We start from the raw sequence: 18,129 nt of genomic DNA on the forward strand, positions 1-18,129 counted from the left end.
ACTTCCTCCTCCTGAAAAGCTGAAAAACAGTGACTTGAAAATATTTTTTATTCTATTGTTCTTAAGCTTAGAAAAAGTTATGGCAATAAAGTTAAAATTTCTTACTTTAAAAAATTGGGTATTTTAAAGTTCTTGAGTCTAATTTTAAATGGAAAGTTGACTTTAAAATGTCAGATTATAAATAAGCTTCTCATGTGTCCCAATGGTTGTAAGCATATTTGACTCAGTAGTTCTCGAATATGGCGGGGGAGGACTGAAGGACCCATTTTCTTCATCTAGTTATATAATTTAGAGCAACAAAGGACAGAATCATTTCTACGTAGTTCTTAAGTACCAAAATCAGTAAGAGGGTTAAGTCCTGATTTATGCTAGTTTATAAATTATTACTTTATGGTATGGACTTAAACCAAACTCCAGCTTGAATATATCTTTAATAAGTCCAAACTTCCCAGAGTAAGGCTTTCTAAATATTATCTTTGCTGGGTGTTGAGAGTAACTAAGGCAACTCTTCTGGATGACTTACACGACTTTAACTTGAACCTCAAAAATTCTATTACTCCCACGGTGATGAGAGGAGTGAAAGAAGGAGTGTGTGTGAAAGTAAGTATGTGAACAAGAGACAGAGGGAAGGAAAGGAAAAATAACAAAGTTCTGTCTGAGCTCCTATAACTTGTTTAAATCATAAAAGTTAAATTTTAAAAAGGCGGGGGAGGGGACGAAGACTACATTAAGAAAAGACATAGCTAGTTATCATTAGCTGGTTAATACAGGCTTAACAAGGGTTTCACTCTTCTGATTTTATTAAGTCTATACCAGAGGTATTTCCTGGACTGCCAAGTAATAGCACATGATTTCATTTTTTACAGTGGTCTACTCCACTTTTGCTCATATGGAGAAGGCGAGGCTTCGACTACAAGAGTTTACAAGAAATCAGAGCTTTAGGAGTTGTCAGGATGACGATATCTGATCTGCCCATTGGCCAGGAAGAACCAGGGAGTGACCACTGACCCTCAAGATAACCAGCAAGGAGGGAGATGGGAAGCACGAAGGGGTGGGGTAGAGTCTACGGCAAGTTAGAAATGGAGGCAGTAAATCCAGACTTCTAATACCAGCCCTGAGATGTAGAATACCCAAGACACGGTTTATAAAAATTATACCAACAAAAAAAACCCTTGAACTCTAAGGGACAAACTCCACCCTTCCATTGTATTTTCTCACTTTCATAGGTAGAAGTACAGAATTATTTCACTGTTAAGATTTTGGGAGAAACGATGTTTGGTGGCCGGCTCTGTGAATGGTTTCTGTGCAGAGAATTACAAGTGTTAAAGAAAGGCATCATAAGCAGTTTTATACTCATCTTTCAATTATCCAATTTAATTTTAAAATTTTTTGAGTTATTACTATGAGAAAAAGATAAAAAGAAAGTTTTCTGTCCTTGTGAACTCGTAGTTTGGGTTAAAGAATAGAATTGTGGCTCCTATCATTGGATCACCATGAAAAACAAAAAAGAAAGGAAATTGCATTTTACATATCCAAAGTTATGCTTATACACAATGACCATGAATGCGTAGCTTAGGTAATCCTTCCGATGTTTCTCTGATCAATCAGAAACGCTATTCTATACAGGGGACACTAGGCACTCCTAAAGTTAAGCAACATCCCTCAAGTCAAAGAAAAATAAGAGAGTAGGTGTCTACAGCCCAAAGCCCACATGCTCTTTCTCACACACCTGGATGTCCTACATTTATATTAGTTGTATGATCGATATAGGGATCTATACCTATGGCAGTGAAATTAGCTTCTGCACTGTCTGGTGCTGAAGCTAATATTAAAATGGGCTGGCATGCCCGCATACCTGGCAAGGGGAGTGATGAAGGTCCTAATGTAGGATTACACGTTTGCCTGGTATCTGAAATGAGGAACCTGTGGAAAACGCATACATGTTATGAAAGACTTACTAGGTCTAATGTGTGCTGAACAAGGTTAGAGGGAAGTGGGGGGTGGTCCTGCAGAATGTGGACCTGAGGGGTGATGCTGTAATCCAACAGTGAGCCTTTTCTCATGCTCTACCTTACATAGTCTTCTCAAATCTCTATTTCAAGAAACCACAAGTCTAGAATGCGGGAGAAATAGTGATGCTTCTTAACACCAAATCGTCCTTTCCTGCCTAACGAGGCCAGAGCTGCAGCTGGACAGAATGCCTGCTGACGGCACACCCCCTTCTGCCCACCTCTAAATGGGGGCCCCGCCACCTCCTGTGCCAGCCACGGTGTGGGCTTCTGGATGCGGCTATCTCCCACACATGATGTGAACACACTGCTGGTTTTAAGTTAACGTAAGACCGCACTGCATTGTACCACTGGTGATAAAAACATAGCAAGATCAGAGCAAGGCTCAGGTCTTCCAACGCATCTTTTTTAAAGGAAATGGGCAAATATTTAGGAATGAGGTTTCTGACCATTTGACTGATGACTGTCTTTCTGACACATGTTCTTTTCTAGCTTGAGAATTACATCCAGGACAACATGAAGAGAGAAATGGTAGAGATGCAACAGAATGCAGTACAGAACCAGACGGCTGTGATGATAGAAATAGGAACAAACCTCCTCAATCAAACAGCAGCGCAAACCCGGAAGCTAACAGACGTTGAAGCACAAGTAAGTCACGGAGCACAACGCACGTCATGGTCCAGCTAGACTAGTGACTAGCAAGAAATCAGGTTGCATGGTTACCTGATTAAATGATGGAAAAATGAAGAAAGCTTGAGGGTAGCAGGAAAAAAATTGGTAAGAAATAAGAATTTGTGGTACATAAGTATTTAAAATCTGTAAATACATTTTCATCTTTTTTTTCTCTTAAAGACTTATTTATGTATTTTAGAGAGTGGGGTGGCAGGGGGAGGGGCAGAAGGAGAGGGAGAGAATCCTAAGCAGACTCCCCCCTGAGCGTGAAGCCAGACAGGGGGCTCAATCCCACAACCTTGAGATCATGACCTGAGCCGAAATCAAGAGTCAGACGCTCAACCGACTGAGCCACCCACATGTCCCCATTTTCATCTTTCGTACTGAGGTTAGATTAATTTTCCTACTAATGGCATGTGAATCATTTTGTACGATACATGCTGGACAACTACAAGACAAATGCTCCCGTACCTCGCTGGGTACATTTTGGACTCTGGGTTAAGTCCTTACCTTGTTTCGTGCATTTGAGAAATGAAAGGCACTGAAGAAGAGTGCAAGACATTTTGTTCTTCAATCTAACATCTAAGGTAAAGTCAGATATCAAAGAAGTGTGAAAACAGTTTGTGGTATGAGTTCATAGACAAAGCCGCAGCAGCTGTGGCGCAGAGGGCTTTCCCGTCCCCCGATGGCTCGCGTCCCGCCATCAGCCGGCTGAATGAGTCTGAGCAAGGCACTCAGCTCCTGGGGGCCTCAGTGGGTTTCACTGTAAAGTGAGGGCTAGGTCTTACAACTGGCTGCTAAGTGCCCTTTTAGCTTTCAGATTTTACGAGCTCCTGATTAACAGCAGGAGGAGACAGGAATATGAAAATAACAAAAGAACACCACCAAGACACTAAGCATCAAAACGTTGAAACAAAATTCACTGCGTCATGCCAAATGACACACGTGTGACTGAGCAAGAACAGTACGGGGTGGTGGGGGCACCTGGGTGACTCAGTCAGTTGAGCATGTGACTTCGTCTCAGGTCATTATCTCTGGGCCCCTGGACCAAGCCCTGCCTCAGGATGGGGGTGGGGGTGTCTCTGCTCAGCAGGGAGTCTGCTTTTCCCTCTCCCTCTGCTCCTCCCTCCACTCATGCTCTCTCTCTCAAATAAATAAGTAAAAAAAAAAAAAAAAAAAGGAAAAAAGAAAGAAGGAATAGTCTAGGTGTGGGAAAAAAGGACTGTTGATGGAATCTATTAAGAGGCTCTCAGTTCAAATCTCTTCACTGGTGAACCTGCTTTCTGGTTCCTAACCCTGGATTCTTTATAGGCTTATGAAGTTAAGTACCTTCCTGCTCTGAGTTGTAAGCAATGTTTTTTTAAAAAAAGAGGGAGAAAGAAAGAGAGAGAGAGAATATTTAATAGTAAATAATTTCTATGATGTATTACTCCTATATGCTACTTCAGCCAAAAGAAATGCCAGACATCAGCAGAAGGGGATATGAGGTAAGAGAAACGATAAGCCTCCCAACTGGAATAAGGTCACGTCTAGAACGGTACAGTTGTCCTTTCATTGTCCCCCTACGAACTGTTGGATAAAGTAGGGAAAACAGTAGGAAAGTGGCTGGAGAATAAAAGAACTTTTATCTGAGGACAGAATAAGAAGTTACTTCTTTACCAAATCTTTCCACAATATTAGAACAATGTAGGGAAAATGTAACTACTCTACACAATGGATCACGAGGTATGAAAACTGCAATCCCAAGAGGTGATAAAAGCTAAAAATGAAAAGATAAAAATTTTAAAGTAAATGTATCAATATATCCATAGTCAATTATTAAAATAAGTTAATAATGTTTAAATCATATCCCCCACCTTTTGATAGCAAAACTAGTGGGAAAGCAACCTCATCCAAAAAAATGTCTGAGGAGTATAACATTTCTTATATTTTCAGACAATGGTAATCAAGGGTAAGACATGAAGCAATGCTATAACCTTTACTACATCCTGTGTAAGGCAGGCGTTCTAGCTTTCATTGAGCTTTGGTTGGGTCACATGATTTTTAAAAAATCTATTGTGAAACTAGATATTGTATGATCTGTGACAACAGGAAAATTGGAGGGTGACTAGAAAGAAAACAGCCTGTTATGTCCAGCTAAACAAATTAAAATGGCTGAACCGAAGCAAGGACATCAAAGGACCGAATTATGCACCAAATATATTGTAGGCACTACTTAGCAATTACTGTGTGAAATGGGTTTAAATCCAAACATAAAATTTTCTCACTAGAAGATTCCTGTAGCCTGTCAGAGTGAGAGGCTATTCCACCGGACAATGAGGGATGGGTAGAGGTTCAAGATCTTAAAGACCACAGACAAGCACCTGACGTGAATAATTTAGACAGTCACCTACTGCTGGAGGCCTTGGGGAAGGGATAAAAAACAGCACCACTGATCCTGAGTCAGTCAGGACCTATATGCCATCCTCCCCAGCTCTGGTCCCTTGTGCTCATTTTATAGCTCTTAGGAGTTGAATAAAGGACCCCACTTTCCAGTTCCTTTTACAATGACCAACATAGAGTATTTGGGCCCAAAGAAGATACAACCCAAACCTATCATCCAGGTATTAACATTAAAACCCAACCTTTCTGCAGGCCAATGCCTTCACTCATTCATAAGACTGTTCATGGTATGAAATCAACCTTCTTTGACTAAGGACAGGACTATCCCTACAGCTGCCCAGTGGGACCTGGCCAAGCCTTTTATGAATGACACAGACCCTGAGCAAACAATGGTTCTTTCAAGGACCCTTATTCCTGGGCAACAATTCTGCCTTACACTTACACGTGATGTCACATCCTGAATAACCATGACCCAGAGGATGTGAGTAACGGACTCTTCCTGCTAGAAGGAAGCCAAACGCCAAAGAATTCAACCTCAGATCTGTTAGAACACAATGGGAACAGCGATATTGCATATGGCGTATGCAGAGAGGCTCGCAGAGCAAAACTGAGCTCCCACTTCACAGCGATGTATTATTGTTTCCTAATTGGTTAATATAATTTTTATAATAGAGAGAGAGAGATGGAGAACAAAAAAATAAAGGGCTGAACAAGTGAATACAAACTAGGAAACGCCGGGCTAAAAATGAGCTGTGGTTTTATAGAATGGAAGCATGTGACTTCTAATCATGTCGCCTCCTGATAAATAAGAGAACAGCACTTGGTTTTGAGTGGAAGCAAAACCTTTTGCATTTATCAACAACTTCTGATGTATTAAATATGACCATTTTATACTCCCACTTGTATCACTGTGTGAAAAGAAATGCTAAAATATGGCAGAACAAGAGTAACAGCATTATATTACTTGACACAAATACCACTGTCCGGAACTATTAAAACACTTTCTAAAAAAAGACATGGTGAAGAAAAAAAAAAAAAATTCTGATGCAATCCAAGACTTCAAGCCTTTTCTGAAAATGGAGAATATGCCAAAATTAGATACTTGGGGTAAATAAAAAAAAAAATGCTTTAGTTATGTTTTCCTATAATTTAGCTGACTTAATTAAAAGGAAGTTATATGTAACTTTAAACATGACAAAGAGGAATTTTATTTTGTTACATTTAGGTATTAAATCAGACAACAAGACTCGAACTTCAGCTTCTGGAACATTCCCTTTCCACCAACAAATTGGAAAAACAGATTTTGGATCAGACCAGTGAAATAAACAAATTGCAAGATAAGAACAGGTAATAAAAACACAAAAAATTACAATTCAGAATTGCACACTTTCTAGATCTAAAAGCCTATTTCATGTGACTATTAATTATAAGCATGGCTTCCAAAATCACAGCAAAATGACAGATTTCTTAACGTGTAGTGTCAGGATCCTACACTTTGTAAGGGAGAGAGTCTGGGAGGAAATATGGAGGTTACTATGCCTTCTAATCCAGTCTTCAATTTTTTTCAGTCTCCAGCCCCTTAAAGACTCTCTTCCAATGATTCCCCGAAATCTGACTCAATACTGCACAATTTATTCTGTGACAAAACACTGCCAGTGTCATGGAGTAAAAGTCACACTGGCCTAGGCATTTTAATCGTTTCTTTGTCTCTGGGAACTTCGTTGTTCCCAATGTAGAATGAGCCACAGTTGGAAAATTACACTTAAACTATAAACAGTGCACATTCATGATCTAATTGTCACTCCTAAAACATATGATAAAGTAAAAACAGAAGTTAATAATAAATATAATATTGATATTTAAACAAGATTTAGAAAAAATCCCAAGAAAACCATACAAAAACAAACTTGGGATGATCAGTGGGGACGGTTTTCAAAGGTTTATTGCAGTCGGAGGCATATAAGGATAATTGTATTAATTAACCTCTTTCTAACCAAGACATGTCTACATGACAGAGAGAATGGCCAGACAACAAGGTACTCTATTTCACAGCTACTTAATTTCAATTTCATAATTCCTTATTCTTAACCAAAAACGATGATGAACTTAATGTCTTATAACCATTCTTTCCTGTTAATCAGGAACGCAGCTGAAATCATTCTTTCTGTTCTTTGGGTAACAAGTTTAACTCATTACGGATTTAGGGTCTTGAAGAGCAAATGAATTTTTAATACTTTTGCAAATTGTTTAATTCAAATATTTTTCTTCAGTGTTTCCACTTTTTTCCTTCTGCGAAGTAATAAATAAAAATTTGAGACCAACAACTGAGATATAACAATCTCTCCAATTTCATTTTCTTAAAATGGTCTTATTTAATAATGTTCTCTTATTTAACGCTGTTGCAGTAATGGGAAGCTACGGGAGCTGAAGGATTACTCGAGTTGCCTGCCAGGACAATACTGTCCGGGCTATGTCCAGTTGGTTGAACGCAGCCTGGTCCTTGACACTGTCCCCTCCTTAAGTTTCTACTTCTGTATGCTAACACACTAATATCATCAGTTAAGCATGTCCATTATGTCACCCGAGTATTGCCTTTGTAAATATTTGCCAAATCATATTGCCTTTTGCCTAGAGAAATGCAAACCTGATTCCCAAGTTCGGACACACTGTTTAATGTTTCGCTTACTACAAGTAAACTGTTACCCGCAGCGGGATTGCTTTGAAAGACAATCAACAACTTTCCTTCCATCTTTTGATCATCCATGATCTGGTAAAATTTCTTTGTATGTTAGAGCTTTACGAAGTATAAAACAGTAATTCCCACCAGCCCGTAGCTTGCTGTGTTTTCTGATTCTTCTTGCATACGGAATCCTTCACATTCTTTTTCACTTAAATCTTTCACATTTTCCGCCAGTTTAATCAACATTGACCGATAACGCACTTTTCCGATACTCTGAGCCTACTTTTATATGACACTCAATTTAAACAACGCATTTCCTCCATAAAAGCACCTTGTCAAACATAGCTAATAAACTATTGTTTTAGTTTGCAATCCGCAGCTTGGATGGCAAACACCTCACTCAGAGTGGAGTTGTACATGGACCATTTCAGAATGGCCCGCCAAAGCACAGACCCCGAGAGGGAGAGCTTGCTGTCAGCAGACTTGTCACAGAAACCATACCTACAGGAAGAGTAATCCTCTTAGCAGCTGCAGAAATCGCCATCTCTTGTATCACAGATATGAAGCGAAGGGACAATAATAAGGTTCCTATTAATCAGTGTAAGTCAACAAAAATAAGAAAACCACACAGATGATTTTCCATCTTTCAGTGACTGTGGCATGCTGTGTTTTGAGGTGTCTTCTATTTTGACTAGCCTAGAATCTCATTTGCAAGAACATTGTAAATATCTGTGGATGTTTTGCACATGTAACAAACCATACCTTTCAATTACTTTCAGCATTTCCCCCAAATACTATCCAACTGTTTTCATTACTGAATAGTTTCAAATGAAGTCAAAGTACTCATTAGGGTCAGTGTTTCTCTGAAAATTGCTACTATCCAATTGTTAGGTTCACCAGCCGAAGGTGAAAATTACAATGTGGTTTTCATCTTATCATTCTTTTGTTTTCTTCTAAAAATAAATGATTCAACTTTTTTCAAACTTTCCAAATTTTCAAATTTTTCGAATTATACCAGTTCCATGAAACTGTGATTACTGTTGCCGTGATTACTGTTACTGAAATGGCTGCCACAGATACGGTCCCTTTCTGAGAAGCCTTGGTATTTCTGCCCATGCAAGATACTCTTCCCATATTTCTCATCTATGAGAGCTATGTTAATGGAAAGATAAGCTATACCTAAGTCCGACTTCTATGCTGAGGATCGAATTGATTCTCCTTGATCAGAAACTCAAATACTGTGCTCAAGTGTGAGCTGTCAAACAACGTGCGCATGCCCCATGCTGCTGCACCTCCTTTCTCCCGCCCCTCATCACCCTCGGGCCCCGCTGTGGCCTTTGTGGCAATGTACCAAGTCCTTGCTGTGAATTTACACTCTATTTTCATCTACTTCATCCTAGTTAACATTATCCTATTTAACATTCTCTCATTTAAAAAAAATGTTGATTGTCACTCATTGCATGGATTTCCCAAGCCAGTAATGGGTCCCGATTCGCATTTTGCAAAATACGATCTGGGACTCCTTGCCGCTTTACTGTACTTCTGTAACTCATTACACATTTCCGGTCTCAGGGCCCATGTGATTTGGGGTGATCTGATGCTGGCCTAAACTCTTTAATCCATGCTTGTATTTAACCTTAATATTAACTATTTTAGATCAAGATGCAATTGCCCTATAGTGGTATAGGTTTTGGAGAAAGAAACTTTTTTTTTTTTAATTTTTTTAAATATCCACCCTGGAGTGTTCATACTCTGGACCATGGGATTGTCCCATCTTTCTTTTATGCCTCCTCATGGAATATTAAAGACAACAAAAGACAGCTGTTTAAGAAATCTCAGCAATGTCATTTTGAAGGCAACATAGATTAATGACTTAAAAATGCCCCATTTATTTTATGTTAATTGTCTAGGTCAAGTGTCACAGGAGTACTTCCAAAACATATTGCCTGAATGCTGATGGTACTAGAAGGGATTTTAGGGCAAAAAGGGAAAAGCTTTATGCATTTATTTTCAGGTTAACTTCTGCTTACAGCAAGTCATTTTGGTTTTTAAATTAATAAAAAGTACATACAATTAAAAATAAGCTAATGTCAAGAAAAATAAAAAGAAACAACAGTTAAAATAAATGTAACACGAAAGTGGAGTGCAAATAAGTATTACAGTGAGTGATTATTTTTTGACTTGGTATACAGACTAAATACTTGCTGTTGTAAATTGATCTTCAATGATCCAGGCTGGCATAAATTTAAGAGCTCCAATTGAGTTTCTAATCATGATTATTAAAACAGATTGTTAATGTTATAGGTAAGACCTACCATGGGTAGCCAGTTTCTTGGCTGACTAATGTTGCTTGCAGGGTTAAAAACTCAGAAAATGTGACTTTCTCCCAAAAGGCATAGTAGGCTTACAGATTGTTTGAACTAGAAGGGACCTCAGAGATCATCATCTAGTCTACTGCATCTGTTTCCGGTATTTATTTCTACAGATGGAGAGTCACTTAGGTAGACATGCACCTAGACGCAGAGTAACACAGGGAGGCATGCACAGACGTGAAGCTCTCAGCCTGTGCTTTCCACTCTGCCCACATGTGCTCCCAACATCACGGCTGCCTTCTCAGTGAATAATTCCATAGCTCCCTACATCAAAACCATGGTCTTCAAATGCATGCCAGAGATAACTTCTAATTATGGACCTTAGATTTTTACCAGGGTATTTTATCCTCATATCTATGTCACACTTACTTATGCAATGCTCTTGGCAAGTTTGAGAGCTTCTTCAGGGCTGCAGCAACACTTTCATTCTGGGAAGACAGAGTGTCTTGGGGAAGCAGAAATTCAATAAACATAAAAGATGATATAAGAATTATGAAACTGACTTGATGTCCATAAAGCAATCACTAAAATAACCATTATTTCCCTTTACAAGTTTCTTAGAAAAGAAAGTACTAGACATGGAAGACAAGCATATAGTTCAACTACGGTCAATAAAAGAAGAGAAAGATCAGCTCCAGGTGTTAGTATCCAAGCAAAATTCCATCATTGAAGAACTAGAAAAACAATTGGTGACCGCCACAGTGAATAATTCCGTTCTCCAGAAGCAGCAACACGATCTGATGGAGACAGTTCATAATTTATTGACTATGATATCAACGTCAAACAGTAAGTCAAGTTTACACATCATTTCCCTTCAGTTTTAATTGTCATTATTTTGTAAGTGATAGTCTCAAAATTCCAAAAAATTCTCATCTTTCAGAAAAGGACTATTTCTCTTACAGTTTCCTATGAAAGCTTTATAGAGGCTCATCACAGAACCAATTAAAAAAGGAGGAAGTAATTTCACTCCAGGTTATTTACCAAAAGAATACAAAATCACTAATCTGAAAAGATATGTGTCCCCTAGGTTTATTGCAGCATTATTTACGTAGCCAAATTATGAAAGCTGCCCAAGTGTCCATAGGTAGATGAATAAAGAAGAAGTGAATTGAATATATATTATGGAATATTATTCAGCCATAAAAAGAGGGAAATCTTGCCTTTCATGAAAACATGGGTGGAGCTACAGAGTGTTATGCTAAGTGAAATAAGCCAAAGGCAAAGAAGCCAAATAAGCCAATAAGAGAAAGACAAATACCATATGATTTCAGTCATATGTGGGGATTTAAGAAACAAAACAAATAAAGAAAAAAGCAGAGAGGGGGGGAAAAACCAGATTCTTAACTAGAGAGAACAAACAGATGGTCACCAAAGGGGATGTGAGGAAGGGGATGGGGAAAAGAGGAGATGGAGAGTAAGAATACACTTGATGTGATGAGCACTGAGTGATGTACAGAGATGTTGAATAACTGTATTGTACACCCAAAACTATTATAACACTGTGTGTTAACTGTACTAAAATTTAAATCTTTTAAAATGCTGTTCAGGGAGATAAAACATAAAGAAGGAAGAAGGGGAGGCTAGAAGGAATATATATTTACAATAATTAGTTATTGTGAGGCAAAACACCCCACACGTGCTTCCTGGGCTCAAAGAGCCTACTTTCTGTTAGTTCCATCACTATCTAGATGTATGAGGCTGGGTAAGTTGCAAATCCACTGTGGACTTGATTTTTTTAAGTGGGAAAAACAAATCTAAACCCAGAGGACTGTTGTGAAAAATGACTTAATATTCACGGTGACTGGCATAAAACTGGCCCTCAAGAAATGCCAGCCCCTTTCCCTCAGCCCACCCTTAGATACATTTCACCTACTTTATTATTGTTTTACTTTCACTTTTTTTTTGGATTTTGGAGGGAAAAACGGAAGCATCTTCAGTCACTAATTGGAAATGGGATCTACCATTTGTGTGGCATTGTCATTTTAAGGTTTTTTTTTCTTAAACAAACTGGGTCTAGTTCTTACTATGGTTTACTTCCCGGCATCCTTTAAACTTGGATTCTTTTGACACAGATACATTTTACATATGAATCATGTGAAGATGGTCCTAACGTCATAAGAAATATGTTCTCACATCGTCCTCAAGTCATGCGGTTATCCCAGTACTTTTTCACAGTCACAGAAAAGGAAAACACAATCATCTGACATCTGGTGGGAGCAATATAATGTGAGGTGTTGGCTCTGATGAGCCAAAGTAGAGAAAATCACGGAGCTCCCATCCTGGCAGAAAAGAGGAGCAGAGAGAGGGTAGTAGACGCGGCTTTCCTTTCCCCATGCGATTCTAGCTGATGGGAAGATAGAACCCCTGCCTGCCTGTGACGCCTGCCCGCACGTCTAACCCATGCGCCTGTGCTCCGCTGGGTTCCTAGAAGGGATAGATATGTCTGCAGGAACGCACATGCACACGCACACGCACATACACACACACACGCACTTTTTTTATGGCAAGAAGGATTGGGAAATCTAAATGTTGAGAGCAGAGTAAAATTTTGAAAGAATTTCATAATCCTAGAAATTTTTAGACTTAGAGTAAGAATTTCAAAGACATGGATAAATAACGGTATCCCCCTCTTGAATACAAAGTATAATGAAACAGTTGCTAAAAATCCAAAGCATACTCTTACTATCGTTATCCAATAGTCTAAAGAAATGTATGGAGACTTACCCTCAGGTATTTACCTTTTAAAAAAAAAAAAGGAGAAAACAAAAAAAAGGAGAAAGCATACATCCACAGCCTGGCTAGGAGAATGGCTAATGGGACATGCTACACAGCCACTGCAGAGGGGACACTATTTTTAGGTACATTCTTATTTTATTCTTTTGCAATAACTTGAAGTGATTCTAGTCACGATGGAAGATTTTTTTTTTAAGCAATTGTTTACTATAGTTAGTTGCAACGTATTTGCATTCCAGGTTAATGACAAAAAAGAAGGAACTGTGGATTATTGGTGATATTCTTTGAGAATTAACGCAGGACAGGCAGAAGGAGTGATTTTTTTTGGAAAGGATAAAAACTCGTGTGTCTTTTCTACTTATTATAAGAATTCAAATGTAGTACAACTTGAGTGCATCTCGAAATAATAAACTTTTATCTGTTCATGAACTCCCATTAAATGCTTTCCTATTTTTTTTTAAAGCAGCCAAGAACTCCTTCGATGTTAAGGAAGAGCAAGTCATTTTCAGAGACTGTGCAGAAGTGTTCAAGTCAGGACTGACAGCCAACGGCATCTACACACTCACGTTCCCTAATTCCACAGAGGAGATCAAGGTGCGGTGTTCGTCTTCTGGTTTCAAGTACCTGGCTGTAAACAGGGTATTTTAGAATAGAAGCAGGGACCCACATAATGTAGTTCACACACCCAGACCCTTCCCAACATCGTGCAAAGCAAAGCACCAAACATTCACTGAGCATCTGCCTCACACGAAACACCTGCCAAGGGCTCCACGTCCAGTCACTGCACACATGTCCCGACCGGGGATATCAACGATGTAGAAATCTCTTTGTCATCATGAGAAGATACATCTATCTCATATTCTCCTTGCATTTGACTTGTTTAATCATCATTCTGTCAGTTGTTTCCCTTCTGGTGTCAGGCTCATTTCATTGCTTTTCAAGAAAATATCCTCCCGATACTAGAGCTCAAATAACCAAATAGTTTGTCCTATCGTGCTTTCAAGTAGCATTGGTGTCCATCAAAAAGGAGTCTCATTTAGCTCACAGCTACAACAGCCACAGAAAGCTTTCCTGTGGCACACCCGAGGTACCTTGGTTTGCAGAAGTTTACTAAAATCAATGGTTTTTACTGCTTTGTCGATGATGTTCCAAAGTGATTTTATTTTTTTCCCAGTTGCGAGGGTGTGGCTGGAGCACACGGTGACTCAGACATAGGGTGTGCTGCTCCCTTCATTCATTCTGGGATGCTGACTTCCCCACCAGCACTAGTGTGAACGCTGTCACAGCATCAAACACCAAAAATGTCTCATGTCATTACGGAAACAGTGTCAGCCTTGTGGACTGGCAGCAAGGGTCTCAGGGACCCCAGAAGTACACAGGCTACACCATGAGGATTGCTGGGGTTGGTTATTCTTACCGCATTTAATATTGGCTATAAGACTTAAAACACACCATCAAAGAGAGTGGCTCCTTTTCTTCTCCAAAATTAGTACATAGCTTATCTCAACTTTTCTTAGTTATTCTGGATTAATCAGTGAGCATGGCTCCTGCTGTGGCTCTGGGAGACACTGAGCTCTAGATGGGAGGTGGGGGAGAAAACTAAAAAGCCCCAGGGAATATTTCAATGTGGCTTCTCAGAGAGGTCTGATAAAGTGAAAAATTACAGGAGACTCGGTATGAATTGTTACATAATTATCAGATGGCTATATATATTAAATGCTTATAAATATGTCTGCATTTCGTTGTAGCTTCTACAAGTTGAACCAATGTAAATACTTAGAGAAAAAGCCATTGATATTGTGAAAAGATGGGAATTTTAGAGGTTCCTGGAACCATTATCTCTTTGAACTCAGTATTATCCTCCGTAGTTAAAATGCTAATAAGAAAAAAACACTTTCAAAAATCTAAGCATTAAGGGTTTAAGTACATAGAATTTGAAACAGTAACATAGACTGTGATTATGAATTTAAAAGATAAATAGTGTGCTATTCAAGATAATGCTTTCCAAAGAAAATCTTTCTAATTCATTCATGCTGCTTTAAATCAACCTTGGAAATCAGTTACTGTCCCAGTGCTCTAGAAGCAGTGCATTAGCGGGGGCGGGAGGGGGAATTACATATATATACACACACATATTGCCTGCTGCAGATGAGAAAGTAATGAACAAATCCTGTAGGAAGGCTCTCAATCCCCTGTGCAATCTGGTTTCCATAACCATCCTCTGTATACTACTGTCTGTCACCAGATGTTGGTCTCTTCTTGGCCTAGAGCGATGGGGACAGGAGTGGCAGCAGCAGGAGGGCAGAGGATATCTGTGCAATGTGCATGTTTTGCAAATCCAGAGGGCAACCACTGATTACACGGCACCAACCCACTGCTCTGTAAATGTTTTCCTGCCTCGGTGCAGTGCTCCCCTCCCAGAGCACGATGTCAGCCCGATGGTCTCACTGAAATGTTCTCCAGCAAGCTGAAAATATACAGTACTGGGAAATGATGGGAGTCTCAGGTCATGGTTGGAAACATCAGGATTTATATGTCTTTTAAACATTTGCAGTAAAAACAACTCATCGACACAGCAGGAAACAACAATCTTACCAAACCTCAAGTTTCTCATCTCTAAAATAAATGGTCCAGATTAAGTGACTTCTAGATTCCCTTCCAGACTTAAGACCCCGTAATTCACAAACTGATCGAGGGAGAGAAAGTCTGAGAGACTGGAGTTTAAATTCTGGCTCTGCCAATCTGTGCCTCTGAGCATGTCATTTACCCTGTGTGAGGCCTGTTTCCTAATCTGTAATGTGAGGAAGGAACTGTAGTCATACAGTGATTTTGAGGTGACCATGTACATACAGCACCCAGGACAGGACTTAGTACTTAACCATCTATTTGAGAAAACGAAATTGTTTACCATTTTGACTGCCCCCAAAGTCAAAGGAGGCAACTTCTCTGCATTTTGCCCTGTTTCACCTAATTCAGGAAAAGAATGTTCAACAGATCTTTGGGCCAACCTTTTCCAAGAGAGCCTACATATTTCCACTTTGTTTTTGAAAAATTCATTAGGCTTCTGCAAAAGATAAAAACTGCATCAAAGACCTGTGAGTTTGTTTTTGCTGGTCAAAGACATAATAATGTCCTTCCCCAGATTTCACAGGGTGCCTGTCTCCTAGTGTTCATCTGGGTGATTACTATTTCATCAGTCATTCACCGTGGCCTCACAGCTGAAGGCTGACATTTAAATCAGGCACCACGCACTGAAAGGCTTCCAGTTTTAGAGCAAGATAGCAGGTCCCTGAACCATGCAATAGTGTGCTAACAAAAGTACTAATGCCCTCAGGTTTGTGGTAGCTGGAGCGGTGAGGTCTTGGGCATTCTCTGAGGAAGTCTGCTTTCCTGATGGGGAGATAATCCATTTCATCGTTTGCACTCAGTGCCCTCTGGCTCTGTGGACAACTCTCTTTGAACACTATCTTCCTCTGAAAGCTTCATAACTCAGTTGACCATGATACTTCAGTTTCTATGAACTCTTTGTTCTTTTTTTCCTTTTAATCGGAACAAAAAGATATTAAGGGAATGTTCTAATCATCTCATCGTTGTCCCTGGTGGAGTTAGAGAATGGTACAGCTCAACCCATTTCCACACCATTATAAATGGGTGTTGAACCCATTTCAACCCAAATTCCTTAGCCAGTCTGGACTCTGATTTTCAAACAAAGACAAACTGCTTCTCTGATTTAAGTATCTGTGACTTTATAACACTGATTTTGAATCAAATATTCTTGGAACAAGGACAGGCTCACAAAAAACCATATCTAGTCTTTCCACCCACCAGCATGCCATTTAGGATACAGAGGGAAAAACTTGTCTGTGCACACAAAACCCCTCAAACCAATATAGATTCTTCATCTGGTTTACTAAGTTGTTTTTTAGAAGAAATACTGAGAGAAGTGAGCAGTCCATTGGGTGGACCACAGGCAAATTAGAAGCAGTATTGTTCATGAACTGATTTCAAGTTGGAGCTGCATTGAGGGACCTGGCCTACTAACAAAAGGGTCAAGTTTCCCTGTTTTTGCCAGCCTGCTGTGGCAGGGAAAAAGGTACAGAATGAGGAATTTAGGAGACCTTACTCAAGTCCCATGTTCACCTAATAGCTGAATGACTCTGGTCAAATTAATCTAACTTTACTACATCTTTTCACTAAATCTCTCCTGCTTTCAGAAATGCAGAATTACTGTATCACAACAACAGTGCTTCAAGATTGCAGATCACATATGCAAAGTACTCAGTGCTGTACTTGGAACAGAGACATGCACAGCAATGATAACAGGGTCATTAACGATAAGAACAGTACCAATACAGGGAGATAATAAGGGGTCACCTTAGGCAGATCAACTCTAATTGTCTGGTTAATTTAAAATGGGGAAATCATTTTATTCTTAATAAATGCAATCTTCTTTAACGGAACATGTGTTCCCAAATGTTAGGCTCATCAGGGAAAGCAATATGAGCCAAGGGACCTTTGTGGAGAGAGACAGAAAGAGTGGTGGAAAGAAATCTACTGGAGAACAGGGGTGCTGGGTTCCCAGGGCAGCTGTCTCATTAGATGAGATACCAGGCAAGTCACTGATAATAGAAGACTGGATCTAGGTGTGCTCTTGGTTCTCTTTTATCCCCCATTCTTCAGGATTTTAGCTCACAAATGCAGAATAGTTCACATTTAAACTTACTCTGCCAAAATTATCTCCATTATTTCCCCAAAAAACTGAGGAAAACAGCAGAGGAAAACTATTTCTAACTGGTTTTAAGCGATAACCTTCATATTTACTACCTCGAATGCTGCAGGAAATTTTATCTTAACAGAATTTCTGGGAAAATTTTTCGTTCTACTATAATCTCATTATTTAAAACTATTTATGTAATCTTATTTGCAGGGGTTTTTAATTTCATAATAAAACTCCTGCTGAGAGGAAAGTGAGCAGGCATGCTCCTGGCCCAAGAAGGAATTCTGTGTTCTGAACAAAGTTTAAACCCACCAAGCCAGTTTAAAAGCAAAAATAAGAAGAGCTAGGAGGAGAAATACCACAGGCAGTGAGCAAAGTGCAGAGAAGCTTGAAGTCATGATCCATGGCTCAGAGCTGTCAGGCTGCTCTCAGGTCACATACATCCTACTGGGTACCCAGGGGCCACAATCTCGCTATTCACATACTGAGGGACAAACCGAGAAATCGGACTTTTATCCCGCATGGAAGAAGCCTTCTAACCCCACAGCATAACGTAACAGGGGT

General features: G+C 39.5%; 2 protein-coding genes across 7 annotated transcripts in view; one reads left to right on the forward strand and one right to left on the reverse strand.

Moving 5' to 3' along the window:
* The window catches only part of MCPH1 (microcephalin 1), a 243,787-nt gene that overhangs the window by 103,144 nt on the left and 122,514 nt on the right, over positions 1-18,129 (reverse strand). The window lies entirely within an intron of this gene.
* Positions 1-18,129, forward strand: part of ANGPT2 (angiopoietin 2) — a 54,161-nt gene that overhangs the window by 26,420 nt on the left and 9,612 nt on the right. The window contains exons 2-5 of one of the 2 annotated variants that reach the window (XM_045997197.1): positions 2,502-2,657; positions 6,289-6,410; positions 10,669-10,901; positions 13,312-13,442. In XM_045997197.1, the coding sequence (XP_045853153.1) occupies positions 2,502-2,657; positions 6,289-6,410; positions 10,669-10,901; positions 13,312-13,442 (642 nt within the window). The remainder of the gene's footprint in view (positions 1-2,501; positions 2,658-6,288; positions 6,411-10,668; positions 10,902-13,311; positions 13,443-18,129) is intronic. The other variant, XM_045997198.1, reaches the window with a different exon arrangement.

This window comes from Meles meles, chromosome 2 (assembly GCF_922984935.1).
Source record: "Meles meles chromosome 2, mMelMel3.1 paternal haplotype, whole genome shotgun sequence".
NCBI lineage: Eukaryota > Metazoa > Chordata > Mammalia > Carnivora > Mustelidae > Meles > Meles meles.